The sequence below is a fragment of the Anopheles gambiae genome, chromosome 2, assembly GCF_943734735.2.
Source record: "Anopheles gambiae chromosome 2, idAnoGambNW_F1_1, whole genome shotgun sequence".
Taxonomy (NCBI): Eukaryota; Metazoa; Arthropoda; class Insecta; order Diptera; family Culicidae; genus Anopheles; species Anopheles gambiae.
The window spans coordinates 55,456,647-55,473,756 of record NC_064601.1 but is presented as its reverse complement, the minus strand read 5'-3'; the positions used below and the strand labels follow the sequence as shown (position 1 = coordinate 55,473,756).

The 17,110-nt window shown below is 37.4% G+C and overlaps 1 protein-coding gene across 5 annotated transcripts in view; it reads left to right on the top strand.

Moving 5' to 3' along the window:
- The first annotated feature begins 168 nt into the window (after positions 1–168).
- The window catches only part of LOC1274653 (dedicator of cytokinesis protein 4), a 61,822-nt gene continuing 44,880 nt past the window's right edge, over positions 169–17,110 (top strand). For 2 of the 5 annotated variants that reach the window (XM_061648594.1, XM_061648590.1), the window contains exons 1-4: positions 376–531; positions 2,030–2,298; positions 12,017–12,258; positions 12,345–12,493. In XM_061648594.1, coding sequence (XP_061504578.1) covers positions 2,262–2,298; positions 12,017–12,258; positions 12,345–12,493 — 428 coding nt within the window. In that variant the 5' untranslated portion in view covers positions 376–531; positions 2,030–2,261. Of the gene's footprint in view, positions 310–375; positions 532–792; positions 1,093–2,029; positions 2,299–12,016; positions 12,259–12,344; positions 12,494–17,110 lie in introns of those variants that run through there. The other 3 variants (XM_061648592.1, XM_061648591.1, XM_061648593.1) reach the window with 3 other exon arrangements.

The window sequence follows — 17,110 nt, the reverse complement described above, 5'->3', positions numbered from 1 at the left end:
ATCAACTGCATTTGAATTTTTTATGCGATTGTTTGTTGAGAGAATGAGTGCTTATGTCAACCACCAAATGTGTTTCCTGTCAAATCTTTAACGTATGAGCCAACCCGGCGATTTCGTTCGAATGATTATTGTTTGATGTGATTGTGGAAAAGAATTTTGCAAAAGTTGGTTTCCTTGCTTGCTTGATGCTTAAAGTGACGAATAGAAATGTAATTTCACGCTTGTGTGTACTTACAGGTGCAACTATAAGGTGAACACATTTCATAAGCGCATCAAGTCAAGGCTACGCAACGGTTTCTGAGTAAACATGTAAGTGCATATTTTTACCAAAACATGAAACGCACTCTAGGGATGTCGATCGTGAATAAAACGGTGCGGGTTGTCAACATTCGCTGTGTTGTGTTTTGACAAGATACCAGCGTATCTCATATCGTAGTTTTACGTGTGTCAAGCAGAGTTATCACATCTTGCTAGCGTGAATACAGATTCAGATAGCTACAACCCACAGTAGTGGTTAATTCTTCTATCGGCGTAAGTGATTGTTTCCCAGGAAGAGAACAGAGTGGTTTGGCTTTGGCCAGCGAAACATTTGCAATACTGCTATGCTGATGCTGCAGGAAACAATGGAAGCAAAATGTGAATGTTGTTGGTGCACTGCTAGTGTTTATTTCCAACATGAACGTCTGATGTAGAACAACGCTGAAAATGAATAGTTTATTTGGCTTAATATTCGCTGTTCCTCAATTCCCGGTATGATGTTCTTTGCAGCAGGAGAAAATGTACTTGTCAAGCCCGATGTCCGCCCACTAGCATCGTCGTGTGTTTGGTGTCATACTCATACTTGGAAGGAAAGCTAGCGCGCGCGCGTTTGTTTCATAGTTAGGCCCTGCTCATATTCCTTTTGTTTGTGGAATGAAGCTCCTCGTTTCTGATGTATGCGACAAAACAGTGGTTTACTTCCGTAGTGTAGTGGCTCGTTTTCCGGTATGTGTTTTCCCCGTTCCGTTAACGTTAACACCTTCTTTCAATGAGATAGTTGGCAATCGTTGCCAGCTACGAGCAGGAAGTGATCGAATGGTTCTAGTTCTTAATGTATGTATCCGACTCACTATCACTGTTTAGCAAAGTGAATAGCGGATAGGGGCAGGGTGTAGTGACGATGTGTGTGGAAAATGAAAAGCCGCACCTGCCATCAAATCCCAGGAGCAGAATTCTGAGCAATGTGAATTTGGCGAATGGTGGTAGTTTGAATGAGCGTGTGTGCGTGTGTTGTTAGATTCACGTGCGTGCGTTACTGTGCCTTGTAATCATCATTTCCCTTGCTCTTCTTCCATCGCTTACTGCCACAAACTTATTGTGAGGTGTTTGGTTGTTGTTGTTGTTGTTGTTGTGTGTGCTGAAGTTAGTTGCACTATTTGCCGCTCCCAGTATTGGTGTAAGAAGGATCTAAGGAATCGGTGTAATCTGGTGAAAAGTGGCAGATAAAGAATAGTGTGTTGAAAGTCTCGTCGTAATCAGGTGCTGGGTGGGATGCAAATTTCTTTCAGCGATTGTTCCATGTTGTTTGGTGTGCATTTAAGGCAAGTGTAATAACAAGTGTACGGCACACTGTTTTCGTAAATCTGCACCAATGACGCATATGGCACACGGCGAAATTTGTGAATGTAAAATTGCATGCTCTTAAATCCCTTTTTGCCGTGGTGTGCCAGAAATGTGCATTAGATGTGGATCAGAACTGTTTCTATTGCATATTGGCATATATGTGTAATAATGTTTGAAAGTAATGTAAAGAAGCAATTCTAGTGTAAATGTGGCTCGATTTAGAATGAGTTCTACTATGGGAGGAAGTGTTGTTCGATTCGACTATCATTAGCAGTGCATAGTTACACGCCGTATATGTTTAGCTTTATGCTTTGGTAATACGTGCCGAAGCGAATAAACTTCGCATGTGTCGTACAGCTGTACCAGCTGTGATGCTCTTTCCACATTTTCTTTATTATGTTCCCAATTCTCTTGTACCATTGCTTAGTGAGTCAGTAAAGTGAAAAATAAACATGCACTGAATCTTTGCTGATAAAATAGCACTGATGGTTCAACCGTCGCCATAGAATCTCTCTCTTCCCTACTACCTTATCGGTGTCAAATGGTAGGAGAAGCTCAGTGCCAAAGTTTAGTGTTGTGTTAAACTGCATAAGCATCTATAAGAAGAAAAAAAAATCTCCTGTAAAAACGAACCAACACGGATAAAACAAGGCATCAACATGATCTGGTCCCCGACAAGCAACAAATATGGAGTTGGTGAGTAAATACACGAGTACATTAGTTTGTAACTTTTTCATTTGCATTCTTACCTTATGTTGACACAGATGGCACAGTTAATGTAAATGTTCATTTAAAATATGATATTAAACATTTTAGAAGAAACAGAGCTGCAATGGCGCCACGTTCGGTCAGTGAAAGTTATTCATCGGTATTTGCTGTAGATAATAATAGTAATAACGCATCCTCTTGGTTGTGTGTGTGCCCAAGAATTCTTACAAGAACTAAGGGTAGAGAAGAATTGAATAATATGTGCAGAGACGACAGCGTCGTAATTCCCATCAGACAGACAAGAGTGCATCTGTGGTGAATGTCGGGCATGTCGAGAGTTGAAGGGCAGAGAAATTGCATTATCTTGATCATGGATTCCGTGTACGTTTATTTACGACAGGGGAAGAGAGGGGGGGTTAGCTAAACTGCGACTAGTCTTGCTTCAATGATGATTTATACATCAGATGCACACTTTTCACAAAACCAGGCACAATCAACTTTTGCTTAGGTTAGCTCATTACTCATAGAAGAAGACAAAAACAACAGCAAATGCTGATATGATTTTTATATATGTGTGCAATGCAAATAACCGTTGATGTGAAAACAATAGTGATAATTTTTGCATTAAAGAATATAGTATTGTCACTAATTGTGACAAAAACAAACAGATTTAATATTGATGCAAGCAAGTACAACTTATTATTATTATATTATTATTATTATACGAAGAGGTTTCACGCGTTTTGGCATCACCGTCAGCAATGACTTGGTTCCAAAGCGGAAATGGGCAACGCGGATGTGCGATTTCCTGTGAGGTCCATTTTGAGCATAGCATTAAGTCTTTATCGATGCGTACAACGATGTTCTGGCTCATAGAAAATGTATGCATAAATTGTTGACGAAACAAATTCTATTGTTGGCGAAGTGTGATTAGGTCAGCGGTGTCTTTTAAACCGTTGTCTAGTATATTTTAAATAGTAGTTGCATCTCAAAAAAATAAAGTCATCGTTTTTTTTTGTTTTTAAGTTTTATTAAGTCTGTATACTTACTTAAGTCTGCATACGCTTGTAAAATTGTAAATCAAGTTCATTCGTTGTCATTACGTATAATACATACCAAAACTAAAAAAAAAGAAAAAAAAAACTATTGAACGTGAATTATGGCAAGCAAAAATGGCACAATTGCTCTAAGATATCTTCAGCCATATCGATGCAAATTTTAAAAAGACAGTACAATGATTGTTTGGAACATTTCACAAAGAAACCAATTGTATTGAAGTTTTATGTGCTACTACCCTATGCCAATGAGCTGATTACACATTCATTGCAAGGCCAAAACAACCTGTTCATTCACGTGAAGGTGCTGCAAGCGCCATAGGGTGTCATTCAACCTATCTGGAGCTGTTGATGCTCCTGAAGAGGATAGAACAAATGGTGTTTATAAACCATGCACATAAAAACCAACTTTTTCAATATACAATTTTAAATGTGTTATATGAATACAGAATAGTGCAATTTTGTAAGCAAAAATAAAACCCAAAAAACAAGTTAAAATATACATTTTGGCATGGCATTGGAGAGAATAGATTATTTTTTGTTCTAGTTTTTAACCATTTGTAACCTCGTAATTTAATTAAATAACAAATACAGTTATTATGCCAAACATAAATAGATAATATAATAATCGTTCAAATAGGTAGACTGACTAGAAGTTAGTTATGTGAGTTGAATTGTGTGGTGTGGTGTAAGGGCTAACATTTTTTGCCCCTATGAGTACAATTGTCCTTTAAAAATAGATAAATTTTGGTGTATCAAGGAGTTTTCCAAACATGTACAATTTTGTTTGCATGAAATTTGCATTTCGTGCAACAATTCACTGATAGTTTTTGTGTTTACATATAGCCATATATTCGCGTTAATAATGTTATACAACTTTCCATTGTGTATTATTAAAAAATCATGTGAAAGATTTAAATATTCTCGAAAAATTCTGTAATTGATACGTAATCTGAATAAGCCGGCATTAGTTCTTTTATAGGACTTAAGTAATTTCAACTAATTTGAACCAATTTGATTGAAACGAATATAACTTTTGATAAATTTAAAATTTCTACACGATTGTAGGGAAAAATCAAATAGTTCTCATAAATCAGTTCTATGTATTGATCAGCAGCAAGTGATACAATCAGTGTCATAAAAAAGCCTGGTCGTATGGATGGCCATTCAATGGAACAAAGAAGGGTAGGAAAAGAAAAACCGATCATTCAAGGTTACATGGCCTGCATATACTTCCGTTCTGCAACCCGTCCACATCCGTCTTAGCTCACAATTCACGTTCACTGCCGTCGTACTCCTCGTGCCTATTAATGTACGTGTCTGCGTGGATGATTTTTCAAGAAACGGTTAAAGCTAAAAATAAATATGTTCCGCTTCGTCCATTGGATCTGATTCTGGTACATATCACCATAGGCTGGATAGGCGATCCGTTGCAACCTTTAGACCAATATAATTCGCATTGCTTGTCTCGTACGTCGATAATTTTTGGCATGATTTCATCATTCTGGACGTATGTTACATAAAAAAAATTAAAAACAGGTTCAAAACTAGCGGGGTTTGAGCTATGTAGACAATTGTTATGAATGAATTGTTAAGCGTTGGATATCAGTTGCAGGATTGATTTACCTATAGTAGAATACAGGTATTCTCCAATGTACGCTATTAATGCGGACCGAAGGCCTCGAATATTAGCGTAAGGCGAATTTCGAGTTTTTCAGTAAAATTATAGCTAGTTTTGTATCATTTTACTTGAAGTGATAGGTCTGAGTCATTAAATTAGTTATTTAATCTGATTTCAACTGAAGATTACAATTTTGTGCCTTTTTTAATGGTTTTTAAAATTGGACTAAAATGGGATTTATTTTGCATTTGACATTTTTGCTCGAAAAACTGTCAAATTTAGAAAATCTCGTATAGGACACGCTCGGTTATCCGCACCTGAATGAGTGCGGATTATCGAATGACGCTTTGACGTGTTGTTTTTAAACTTCTCATTTTTGTCTCGGTTCATGAGTTATTTGTTACCTTACATACATTTTCATGTTGTGCAAAGAAAGCTTATAATTTTAAAAAATAGAAAGTTATTTATCTACACTGCTTTTGACAGAACACAGTTCACCTCATGAATTTGATTGTCAAAAGTGCGGATTCTCGAGCGTGCGGATAAAATAGGTGCGGATTACCGAGCGTATACTGTATAGCGAAATTGCGTATATCGAGTATGACGTATATCGGGGAATACCTGTAGTCTACCATGTAATCGTCGAAAAATGTGTCAGTTTCTGATGCGGAAGATATATGATGTTTCTAATGTGAGTAATTTTAATGGCGAGCTTGGTTATTCTCTTGAATTGCATTCCTTAGTTTCAATTGCCAACAGTTTTAATATTTTAAATAGAAAAGACAGAGTGCAATTTATCGCATTAAGCTAGGGCATTTCACATCATGAAAAACAAGAGAAAGATCGATTACAGCAAACATGCATGAAGAAACGGAACGGAAGTCTCATGAAATGAATGTAATTCATCATTCGCATGAGTTTGTTATTATTCTATCTATAGCTTTATCATTGGTTTACTCTGTCTCCAATTTTTTGTGTTCTCTTTTCTGTATCCATTCGCTTTGGTGTTCGCCTTATCGTATGTATGTATTTGTGTTGTTGTTATTCAGACGAATCTTGGTGCATTCAGACGTTCAGCAGACGACGTCTGGTGAGAAAACAATAAAAAAAATATCTTCATTCACTTCAGGGATCCGTTTATGCTGGTGCATAGTTTGTTTTGTCTGCTTGCCTACTCGTGGTAAAACGACGCAACGTGTAGCATGTGAATTATGGATCAGATATTTCCGGTACGACCGTTCATTCTCTTCTCAAGTATATGCAGATGTTTCAAAATGCATGTTAAAACTAAATGTGTAACGTTTACACACTTTGTATGATAAGCAAGCTTACAATTTTTAAACAATAATTGAACATTTAATGTTGTGAATAGGTTATAATAATAGGATCTACGCAATCAGATATTTAGTCCTTGTCTGGTGTGTACGATCTTTATTAGAGATAGGAACGACATCAAATAAAAACAAATCGCTCTTCAGTTGCATTCCAATACCGTTCCAAGTTTAGTTAATAAATTCTATAGAACGATTTCACTACAAATCGTTCACATGCCCTTAAATAAGCCTTAAAGAAGAAACCCTGAAGGAGTTATAACAGTGATAACTCCCTGGCAACAGTCCAGGCGTCCTAGATGAACAGTGATCTCGTATACTTTCGATTTGGTTTTGGTCTTGCATAGCGCCAATCAGTTGTTCAGTGCCTGATCTATACAACAGTTAAGAGCGTGTCGCTAGAACGAAGCAATTGTTCTTGGTATATTTTCTGTCGTATCTTTAGTGAATGTGAATTACGGATCCTACGTCGTTAATTTCATTCAGGTCGAGTGTGTTAAAATTAGATTGACGGAATTGTAACATACATCTAAATTATTGCGATTTTTAATCGTGCTCAACATTATAGCTCTACTTTAGCTCCTGTTTTGCTGCTTCATTTGATCTAGACCAGAAATCGCCAAAATTTTCGACCGACTTTTTTTTTCGAATAACACTTACTTACTTATCCGGCGCTACAACCGCTTTGCGGTCTTGGCCTGCCTCAGGAGTGTCCGAAACCGCTCACGGTCTCGCGCCTTCGTCTTCCAGTCCGTTATCCCGGCTTTAATGGCGGACGCCTCCACGCCATCTTGCCACCTCAATTTGGGCCTACCACGCCTCCTCTGTCCTTGTGGACGGCCTAAAAAGACTTTACGGGCTGGGTTGTCCGTTTCCATGCGTACAACATGGCCAGCCCACCTGAGCCTTGCGAGCTTGATACGCTGTACGACAGTGAGGTCGCCGTACATCTCGTATAGCTCGTCATTATAGCGGCTCCTCCATTGTCCTTCCACACATACGGGGCCAAGTATCCTTCTGAGCATCTTCCTCTCGAACGCGGCTAAGAGGGTTTCGTCAGATTTGGACAATGTCCATGTCTCAGAGGCGTATGTGAGTACCGGAACTATATAGGTACTATATAGTCCGAGCTTCGTCCGTCGCGACAGGTTCTTTGAGGTGAACTGCTTTTTCAGGCTGTAGAATGACCGGTTGGCAGCCAGCATCCTTGCGCGCAACTCAGCTTCCATACTGTTGTCGTTGCTGACCTTTGACCCCAGATAGGTGAATTCTGGGACGACTTCTAAAGTGCGTTCACCTATCTGTACATCACGCCTACGTAGATTCGGATTATTTATTGGTAGGTCCGCTGATGTTGCCACCATCAGTTTGGTCTTTGCCTCGTTTATCTGCAATCCGAGGCTCTCTGCCGCTTGCTCAATCCCTTGGTGGGCTTCTGCTACATAGGAGAGCCGCAGACCAATGATGTCTATATCATCAGCGTATGTCAGGATCTGGGTTGACTTATAGAAGATGGTTCCCGTAGTCTCCACCCTCGAGTCGCGGATGGCCCTCTCAAGCGCCAAGTTGAATAGGAGACAGGCAAGCCCGTCCCCCTGGCGCAGATCCTTGGTGGTAGCAAAAGGTCCTGAGAGTTTTCCATCCACCCTCGCCTGGCTCTCACCCCTTCGAATAACAAATGAGTAAAAAACGAGGATTCTTCTTGGTTACTTCACGACCTTCGCGGTTATGCTGATTTTATGTACTATGCAGCCGTAGCCATTGTCCGTACACACATCTTACTCTCGAAAGCGGCCAAGAGGGACAGATTTGCCAGATTTGGACAGTGTCCATATCTCAGAGACGTATGTGAGTACCGGTACTATATATGTGTGAAAGAGTCCTTGCTTCTTATAGCATTCAGCATCCTAGCACGCAACTCAGCTTCCATGCTATTGTCGGTACTGATCTTTGACTCGCGATAGGTGAAATCTTGGTCAACTTCAAAAGTGCATTCACCTTTTTGTTCGCCACCCCTACGTAAGTTTGGATTTCTTGGTGGGCCGTTGATGTTGCCGCCATAAGTTTGGTCTTTACCTCGTTTATGTGCAATCCGAGGTTCTCGGCCGCCTGCTCGATCTCTTAGTAGGCTTCTATTGCATAGCAGAGTCTCAGACCAATGATGTCTATAAGTTCAGCGTATGCCAGTATCTGGGTTAACTTACAGGTTTTTTTACTTGATTTTGCAAGCTTAGCAACATTTAACGCAATCGCAGCAATTGACAGGACAACGGCATCAGTTGTTTTCAGAATATCGTCACGCTTAAGACAACCTTCGCACTTGATGTCAAATGCGCGGTACACAATATCACAAAGGGTTCTGCGGTTTGAAGCAAACATTTAACCACCGTCTATACACGTTTTCAAAGTAATGCACACTCCTGAAAATCGAAAATTATGTGTTTATGCCTTATAACTGAGAATTTACGAGAAAAAGTACTGTAGAATCTATATATATAAAAATCTCGTGTCACGGTGTTTGTCGCGAGCAAACTCCGAAACGGCTTATGGTGGTATGAGAATAGGTTTTAAGACTTAAAAATTGTTCAGATGTTACACTAAACTTAATTTAAAAAAGATTTTCTAACTTCCATACAAAGAGAAGGATTGTTGTTGTGTTGTATACAGCACTTTGACACTTGATGTGAGGTTTCCTGGCGGTTTACACTCGATGATCGGATCCTGAGGGGATACGGGCACGATACAACAATCCCAAGTAACAAAGCAATAATGGAATATTTGTTTTTTTTTTGTTGAATAACTAAGTTTGTCGGGCCAGCTAGTTTTTCTATAAAACTTGTAAACAACCAATTTTTCTAGCTGTCAATTGATCTGAATGCGTTTAAACACATGTAGTTGAATACTTGCAAGAATCTGCAACACTGGAATTGTGATATTGTGTACCTCGCTTGTGATATCAAGTGCGAAGGTTGTCTTAAGCGTGATAACGTTCTGAAAACAACCGTTTGTCCTGTCAAATGCTGCATTTGCGTTCATCCTAAGAGTTCCTGAGAGTTTTCCATTCTAATTCACCTGGCAAGTGACGTTGGTCATAGTCATTTCTAACCAGCCTTATTAATTTAACCGCGAGCTCATTGCGTCGTACTGTTTTTGCCTGGCTATGATATTATATGCTGCTTAGAAATCAATGATGAGATGGTACGTGTTGTGTTTGTATTCTGCCATCTTCTACAAGATCTACCGCATGGTGCATTGTATCACAGCAATGAATACAATAATTCACAAAATTAACTTTTACTGTTTACCTTTTTTATTGTATTGTAAACTACGAAACATTGATTGTGGAAATATTAATTGCCAAACGTTATGAACAGACTGTTCCAACTTATGTTGCGGTTACATTTTTTATGTAAGAGAATCAAATTGATATGTTTTATGTTAACAGGGTTTTCCGAGTCAATTTTCAATGTCTACAGCTTTTTTCATTGCTTGCGAGATGTTTTTCAACAGCTGTCAAATGTTGTATTTGCATCACAATAATGTTTCAATTCTTGCACATCATTTTCAACACGTCTCAAGCTTTATTATTTCTTTGTTATGTGTTGAAAATAATGTGTAAGAATTGAAATTTTATTATGATGCAAATAAACATTTTGCAGTAGTTAAAAAAAAAAACATCTTGGAGGAGGTGAATGATTATGTGCACATTAGAGGTGTGCCAAATGAACCAGAACTAGGCCAAATAGGTTCATTCAGTTGATGTGAAAAAATGAATGGAACCGAATCACAAGAGAAGAACGCTATGATTCTTTTGACAAATTTTTCTTCTTATTTGGCACAACAACCGCTGTCGGTCAAGGCCTGTCTGTACCCACTAGTGAAGTGAGCTTGGCTTTCAGTGACTTATTGTTACCATAGCAGGATAGTCAGTCCTACGTATGGGAAAATAAAAAAAAAAACATGAAAATGAGAACATTCATGGTCATTTTGAAATAACGAACAGAAAAATCTTACAAAATTCGAAAATTTAGAAAAAAAAAGAAATGGTCGATTTTAAACTGATTGTGAGAATCGGTTTCTAGGGTGAAATAATAGATTGTCAATATTGGCTTGCTTTTCATGCGATTAGACCATCGGATTAATCGGTAGTTCTACTGATTTTCGAATAGTGCACAGGCTTTACAGGTATTGCTATTTTTAAAAGAACAAAAGAACAGAAATCACGTTCAGGTTCACAGCAATGAAAGACTCGGTTCACTCATGTTCACTTAAAAGAACCGAAATGCCCACCTCTACCCCATATATGTATATGTGCTATATGTGCAATGATCAGGTAATAGGTACCTTTCCACGGTACGGTTGTTTGCTGGCATCGCGATTCGCGAGCCTTTTTGCTTTTCCATAAGCATCCTGTGTGAATTTATCTGTTTTCTGTGAAAAATACGGAGTTAGTAAATAAATTGATGTTACAACAGGAAAACGACTCCAGATAAACACGAAGAATTTTTAAATTTTTTTTTCAATCAACTCGAATAAATCTTCTTTAATGGCTTCCACTTAGTCTTAACTTTAATCCTATCGAAATTTCGTGTGCAAATTTTGATGCAAATGTGGTGAGAATGACGTGATTAGGAAAAACAAAATATGTTGAAGCTCTGAAATACTCCTAGGAAGAACAAATGCCAAATACGTGCAAATAAAACAAAATAAATTATGTCAAAGGTCCTCGAACATGTAAAGAATGCGAGAGGAACGCATATAAATTATAAGTTTGGTGTTATATTTGTTCAGAAAAATATTTTCTGTAGAATGAATAAAGTGGGCCCTTTATTTTGGCACAGTGATTTGATCAATTTTGGAAAAAAAAAATTTTTTCTTGGAGCAAACTTCTCATTTTTGTCATGCTATGGTACTGCGCATTCTTAAGCATATCATGAACAATGCTTCAAAAAATAAAGCAGTACAATAACATCATTTTTCATGGAAAAAACGTAAAAAATGTAAAATTGTAAGTAGTGGCCACTTTATATTGCCGGCCATTGTATGATAGAATAGCTTGTTGTTTTTTTTTAAATTAAATTCACAATTATGATTTGTTGCCATTTATCTTAGCCATACGTATAAGGTGAAATTGTTGAGTAGCTGACAGTTGAAAGCAATTTTTTTTTTCAAAATAAAACATGAAGAAAATATTTGTCACTTTTGCAAACAAATCTGCAATAGGTGCATTCAGACAGCTAATATTCTGCTCGAAAAAATCTGTCAAATGGTACATTGGTTTTGGAATTCGACATTTGTGTAGCCCAATCATTATCAAAAAAAGGAAAAAGGCCAAAAAAACAGATTTTTGAACTGGTCATTAACAATTGCATTTTCTTTGATACAACAACCGTTCAAAGCCAGTCTCTACCACTAGTGGGCTTGGCTTTCAGTGACTGATTGAATACCCATAGCAGGATAGTCAGATGTACGTATCAGGGTACGTCTATTCGGTCTATTCGGAGCTTGAACCCATGACCGCCATCCCATTTGAATTTAAATTTATTTTTAAATTTGTGATATGAAAAAACTTGGCTCTATAATTACATTACAGTTAATTAAATGGGTTAATGGGTTAATTAATACAAATTAATTAAAATTCTAAATTTTTAAATTCCTAAATTAAATTCTATTTTCCTTCAATTTTTTTTCCCGATCAGCCATACATAACTGGCATGGTGATGTTACGCATGGATTAGCTCTGGATGTGGGAGATTGTGTAGAAATCTTGGAAGAAACCACCTACTGGTTTCGAGGCACGTGTCCCCGAAAACCTCGCAAAGTAGGTTTGTTTCCAAAATCGTACATTCATCTGAAGGACCTTTCGAAGGTGGATCCCGTAGTAGCAGAATGCACCCTGGTTTTACGCGAGTGGTCAGAAATTTGGAAACGATTGTTTGTGGTAAGTAAAGTTGATTCTATCAATTGTATGCAAATTTTAAACTTCGATATCGATTTTTATTATTTTATTGTGTGTACCCAACATAGGAGCGCGAAGAATACAAATTTACATCACTGCGCAAGGTAATGCTGGCGCTGCTTGAAAGTCGACGCGAACTGTTAAGCTCTACGCTTACCCAGGATCAGACTTACGATCTACAAATGAAAGTGATTTCCAAAATTGATTGGGGAAATAGGTAAGCACAATTGATTTTTTGTAGTAACATAATAGCTGTAATTGTAAAACATGTTTGAATTTTGATATGAGACCGATATTCACAGGTTCACATTTCATTGTTAAATTAAATTTATTTAAACTTAATCATTTTTAATTGACATGGTCATGTTATCTATTATGAAAAGAAGAGAGCTAGAGAGGTAGAGCTTCGCGGGTCGCTGAAAAATGTTGAATTATGATGCATGTCATGGATGGTTTTTTGTTGGTGTGCTTTTTGACACAATTCACGATTAATTGATTATATAGTGGGTATCATGATCAATACTTCATATATAGTCACTTAATATGATATTCATTTATGATTTATTCAGAAGTTACTCCTTCGGCCTTATTGCTAAAACTTAAATGTGATCAAAGAGAAAATAGTCATGAAACGAAACAGTGTACAACCCTGATTCAAATTATATGTTATTTCTAAATAGTTACAGCAAGGGAAGATAAGTTCTTTTTCGAATTTTTATGCTGCGTTCTTCATAGCGTGGGAGGGGATTGCTTCTTTGATATAGTTTTGTCAGAATAATTTTGGTTGTATGTGCTTAGGCATACAGTTAAACTACTTAATACTTAAACTGGTTTTGAGTCTATTCAGATTATCAAAGTAAAATAGGAAAATATCAGCAAAGCGTCGTTTCTCAAGTAAAGTCTAATTGATTGGTCAAATGGATTGGCAAGTTTAGATTTTGTTAAACGCATTAAAAAACTGTGAAAATTAAATAATTCAACTTAGTGTTATTCAAATCCAGAAACATAAGAATTTTAATATGTGTGAAAAGTTGGACCGCATTTCCGCATTCTCAACGAATAAAGCGGAGTAATGCATTCATTGCCTTAAGTTTTGCTAACATTTTACAAAAGCTTTTTGCATGTTTGAATTGAGGAAAAGATGAACTAAAGCTCCGTTTTACGACACACGCGAGAGCAGTTTTTTTTAATGTTTTCAAGTGTATAATAAATCATAATGTATGACCTCTATTTTAGTAAACCTTTAGGAAAGCTTTTTAAATAGGATAATCATTGAAGTCCAATGAATGAAGTCCATTGAAGGAACCAATGTACATGCAAGAATGTGCTTAGAAACGAAACTAACGAGGCTTAGAATTGAAGGGATTCTGAGGAATTCAATGAAACTGTTTATCCTCGACATACTTTTATAAGAATAATGTGTATTGAAAATATAACGGACATTTTGTTTCCAGAGCCTGTGTCTGTGCTGCCTTTAGATGTGTAGATTTGTAGGGGAACGTGGGGCAAAATGGTTAGGTGGGGCGAAATGGTCACCTGCATTATTGGAAAATGAACACGTTTATAATGACATCTAATGATTGAAAAAATGAAAGACAATGTTTAAAGCCCACCATGAATGTTTAATTACCTAAGATTTCAAAATAATTGAATAATTCAGCAAATAAAATGATCTAAACCAGAGATGTCAATGTGGCCCGCGAGATCTTTCGATGTGGCTCGCGACCGCTTGAGTCAAAATTTATTTGTAGAAGCTTTTCTGCTTCTACAGTACATGTCAGTCAATTCCAAACACCTGAAATATAAAGAGATGTTCAACTTCGCAGGTGTCTCTACTAATTGTCAGACCATGCAACGTTATAAAACCTTCTTTCTATGCATACATGCACTAAAAAATACTAATTCCAAAAATTATTTATTTTGATAAAAATGAGCATTCAATTCCAGACAATTTTATAGTAAAAAGGTTGAAAAAAATGAAGAAAATTCTGTTATACCCTTTCCGACGAATAAGTTTGTTAGCAACTGATAGTTGATGAATAATTTTTTAAAGAAACATCTCACATTTTAGCTTCAATCTCATACAAATGTATAAAACCCTGAATTTTGTGGCATATTGTGTTGGGATAGGTCAAACCCCTCTTTACGTATAGTTGCAGCTTAGAACATGTTACTTCTGCAAAACGTTTAAGCTTAAGCCTTTTTGATAAGCTTTTATAAACTGAAGTTACAAGCTTTCCATGAGGCAGCCTACCAAGATCAATGTGTTTAAATAAAATATAGATGGGCTTATGGCTCTGTTTTTGATGGCCATTATGAATGAGGATTTCAGTGGATATTAGCAGGATGGGAGTATCGTTACGAAGGACTTGTATGACACTGGACGAACCGACCTGTAGTAATTTATGGATCTTTAGCAGGATCACTGTTTTTACGCACGCACGTAAATACAGTTCACAATCAATCTTCTTCTTCTTTGGCTCAACAACCGATGTCGGTCAAAAAAGCCTCCCTGTACCCACTTGTGGGCTTGGCTTTCAGTGACTAATTGATTCCCCCCATAGCAGGATAGTCAGTCCTACGTATGGCGGCGCGGTCTATTTGGGGATTGAACCCATGACGGTCATGTTGTTAAGTCGTACGAGTTGACGACTATACTACGAGACCGGCTAAAACAATCAATATCAGCTCAAAAATATTGATAATCAAAATGTCACCAATATCAAGATAAAATTTACTTTTCTGTGTTGGATAAACCAACGTAGTTAGTTTTTATCAGTTTTTGTCATTATGTTTGCGTACTTAGCTTGTTAGTTGGCCCAAAACAATGGAAATAAAAAAAAATCAGAAGTCTATAGTGCCGATTATGTGACTCAACTGCTTGAGAAAAAGTATCAAAAATGCTCATTTTCTATTATGATCCGTTTTAGACCACTCGATTTGTCTCTGATTTGATATATCGAACTGAACGAATGTTATTTGCATTACCTGACTCAAACGGAGACCGTTTTTTGTCCAACAGCTTTCCGTCAGGTTAAAGCTACGGAAATCATTTTGTTTTACGGTTTAACATCTAAACACATATTTTTAAACCACACGTATTTCATGTAATTACATTCGGAAGGGATTTTTTGTAGTTATTTACTTAAAAAGGGTGGGAATAACAAAATGCACATACATTAGAGAAACATACCAAAAGCGCTGTTTTGCATGACATTGCCAAAAACATTTAAAGAACAATGATAGGCCACACGTATAAATAATTATAAATTGATACGATACTTCTTGCGTTTCGCGTTGCAGTTTGTTTAAACAAACAAAGCCATTTCAGATCAATTTGGCAACAATATCTCGAGTCAATGAAAGAAGTCTCTAACAAGCTTGTATAATACCGATTTTGTTACAGTTCGTGTAGCGCGGTTTTGTTTGATAGTTTTCCGTTTGAATCAGATAATCGGCATTTATGACTAATTGAAAATAATCTGATTTTGTTTACTTTATTTTACATCAAACTAACAATTACGTTAACTAATGCAACGTAATTTTTATTTTTATTTTTATCGTAAAGAGCGTTAAATTTCAGAGCCATCGCAGTTCTGGCATCATTTTCACTATAAGCTTGTCTAGCTAGTTGAGTTCTAAGAAGTCGATAGTTGCGAAATGTTCTAGAGTGTAAATTTATGTTAATTCTTGTTAGTAGTTCTGGAGCGTCAGTCTCACCTATAATTAGCTTAGACATAAATTTCAGTTGAGCTACTTCTCGTCTCCTTTCAAGCATCTCTAAGCCAAACACTAAACACCTATTTTCATAAGACGGACGAGGATCTACATTGCGAAACGGGGTAAAACGCAGGACAAAACGTGTAAACTTTCTCTGCACTGACTCCAATTTGTTGGACCATAAGCAGGATGACGGAGACCATACTACCGAATTTGACTCAAGCTGTGGACGAATAAGAGACTTATACAACATTAAGAGGCAGTGTGGGTCGGAAAATTCTCTCGATTGTTTGCGAATGAAACCTTCCATTTTGTTGGCCTTGTCAAATCGTAGTTATGGGTTATGGGACAGACAGATCGGTGGAACGACATACACATACACTTATCGACAGAGATTAGTAGGTCATTTTTATCGCACCAGTAGGAAAAGCAGTTCATTGAACTTTGCAGGAAGATAACTTCGGATGCTACACGGATTGGAAGGAATAGCTTAAGATAGTTGGCGTTTAAAAAACATTTAGAGTCGCTAATAGCCGAAGCAACGTCATTGAAAAAAAATTGAAAAGAGTAGTGGTCCCAGGTTGTGCTACCCTGTGGAACGCTAGAAGAGCTATCCTCAAACACGGTAGAAAAGAAGCTATCTACTTGTATGCGCTACCTACGAGCCGTTAGGTAGGATCTAAACCACTCCACCATGGAAGCAGAGAACCCAAGATGTTCTAGTTTAGCTAGCAATAATCGATGGTTAACACGATCGAATGCAGCTCAGGTCCGTGTAAACAACATCCATTTGAGCTCCTGAGGCAAAAGCAGCATGACACTTTGATACGAACTCAACAAGATTAGTTAAGACACACTACGTCGAGAATAAAGCCGTGTTGGTGCGATGAGATAAAAGAGCGGCATCTGTTCATAATCGAGTAGTGCACGACGATCTCGAGGACTTTGGCACCAACGGGCAGTGTGGTGATCCCGCGATAGTTAGTGGCAGAATTTTTATCACCTTTTTTATACACAGAAAACATGACAGAAGATTTCCAAACTTCGGGAACAGTGCATTGGGTTAACGAGAGTTTAAAAATGCGTGCCGAGGTTATGGTAGTATGACACCACA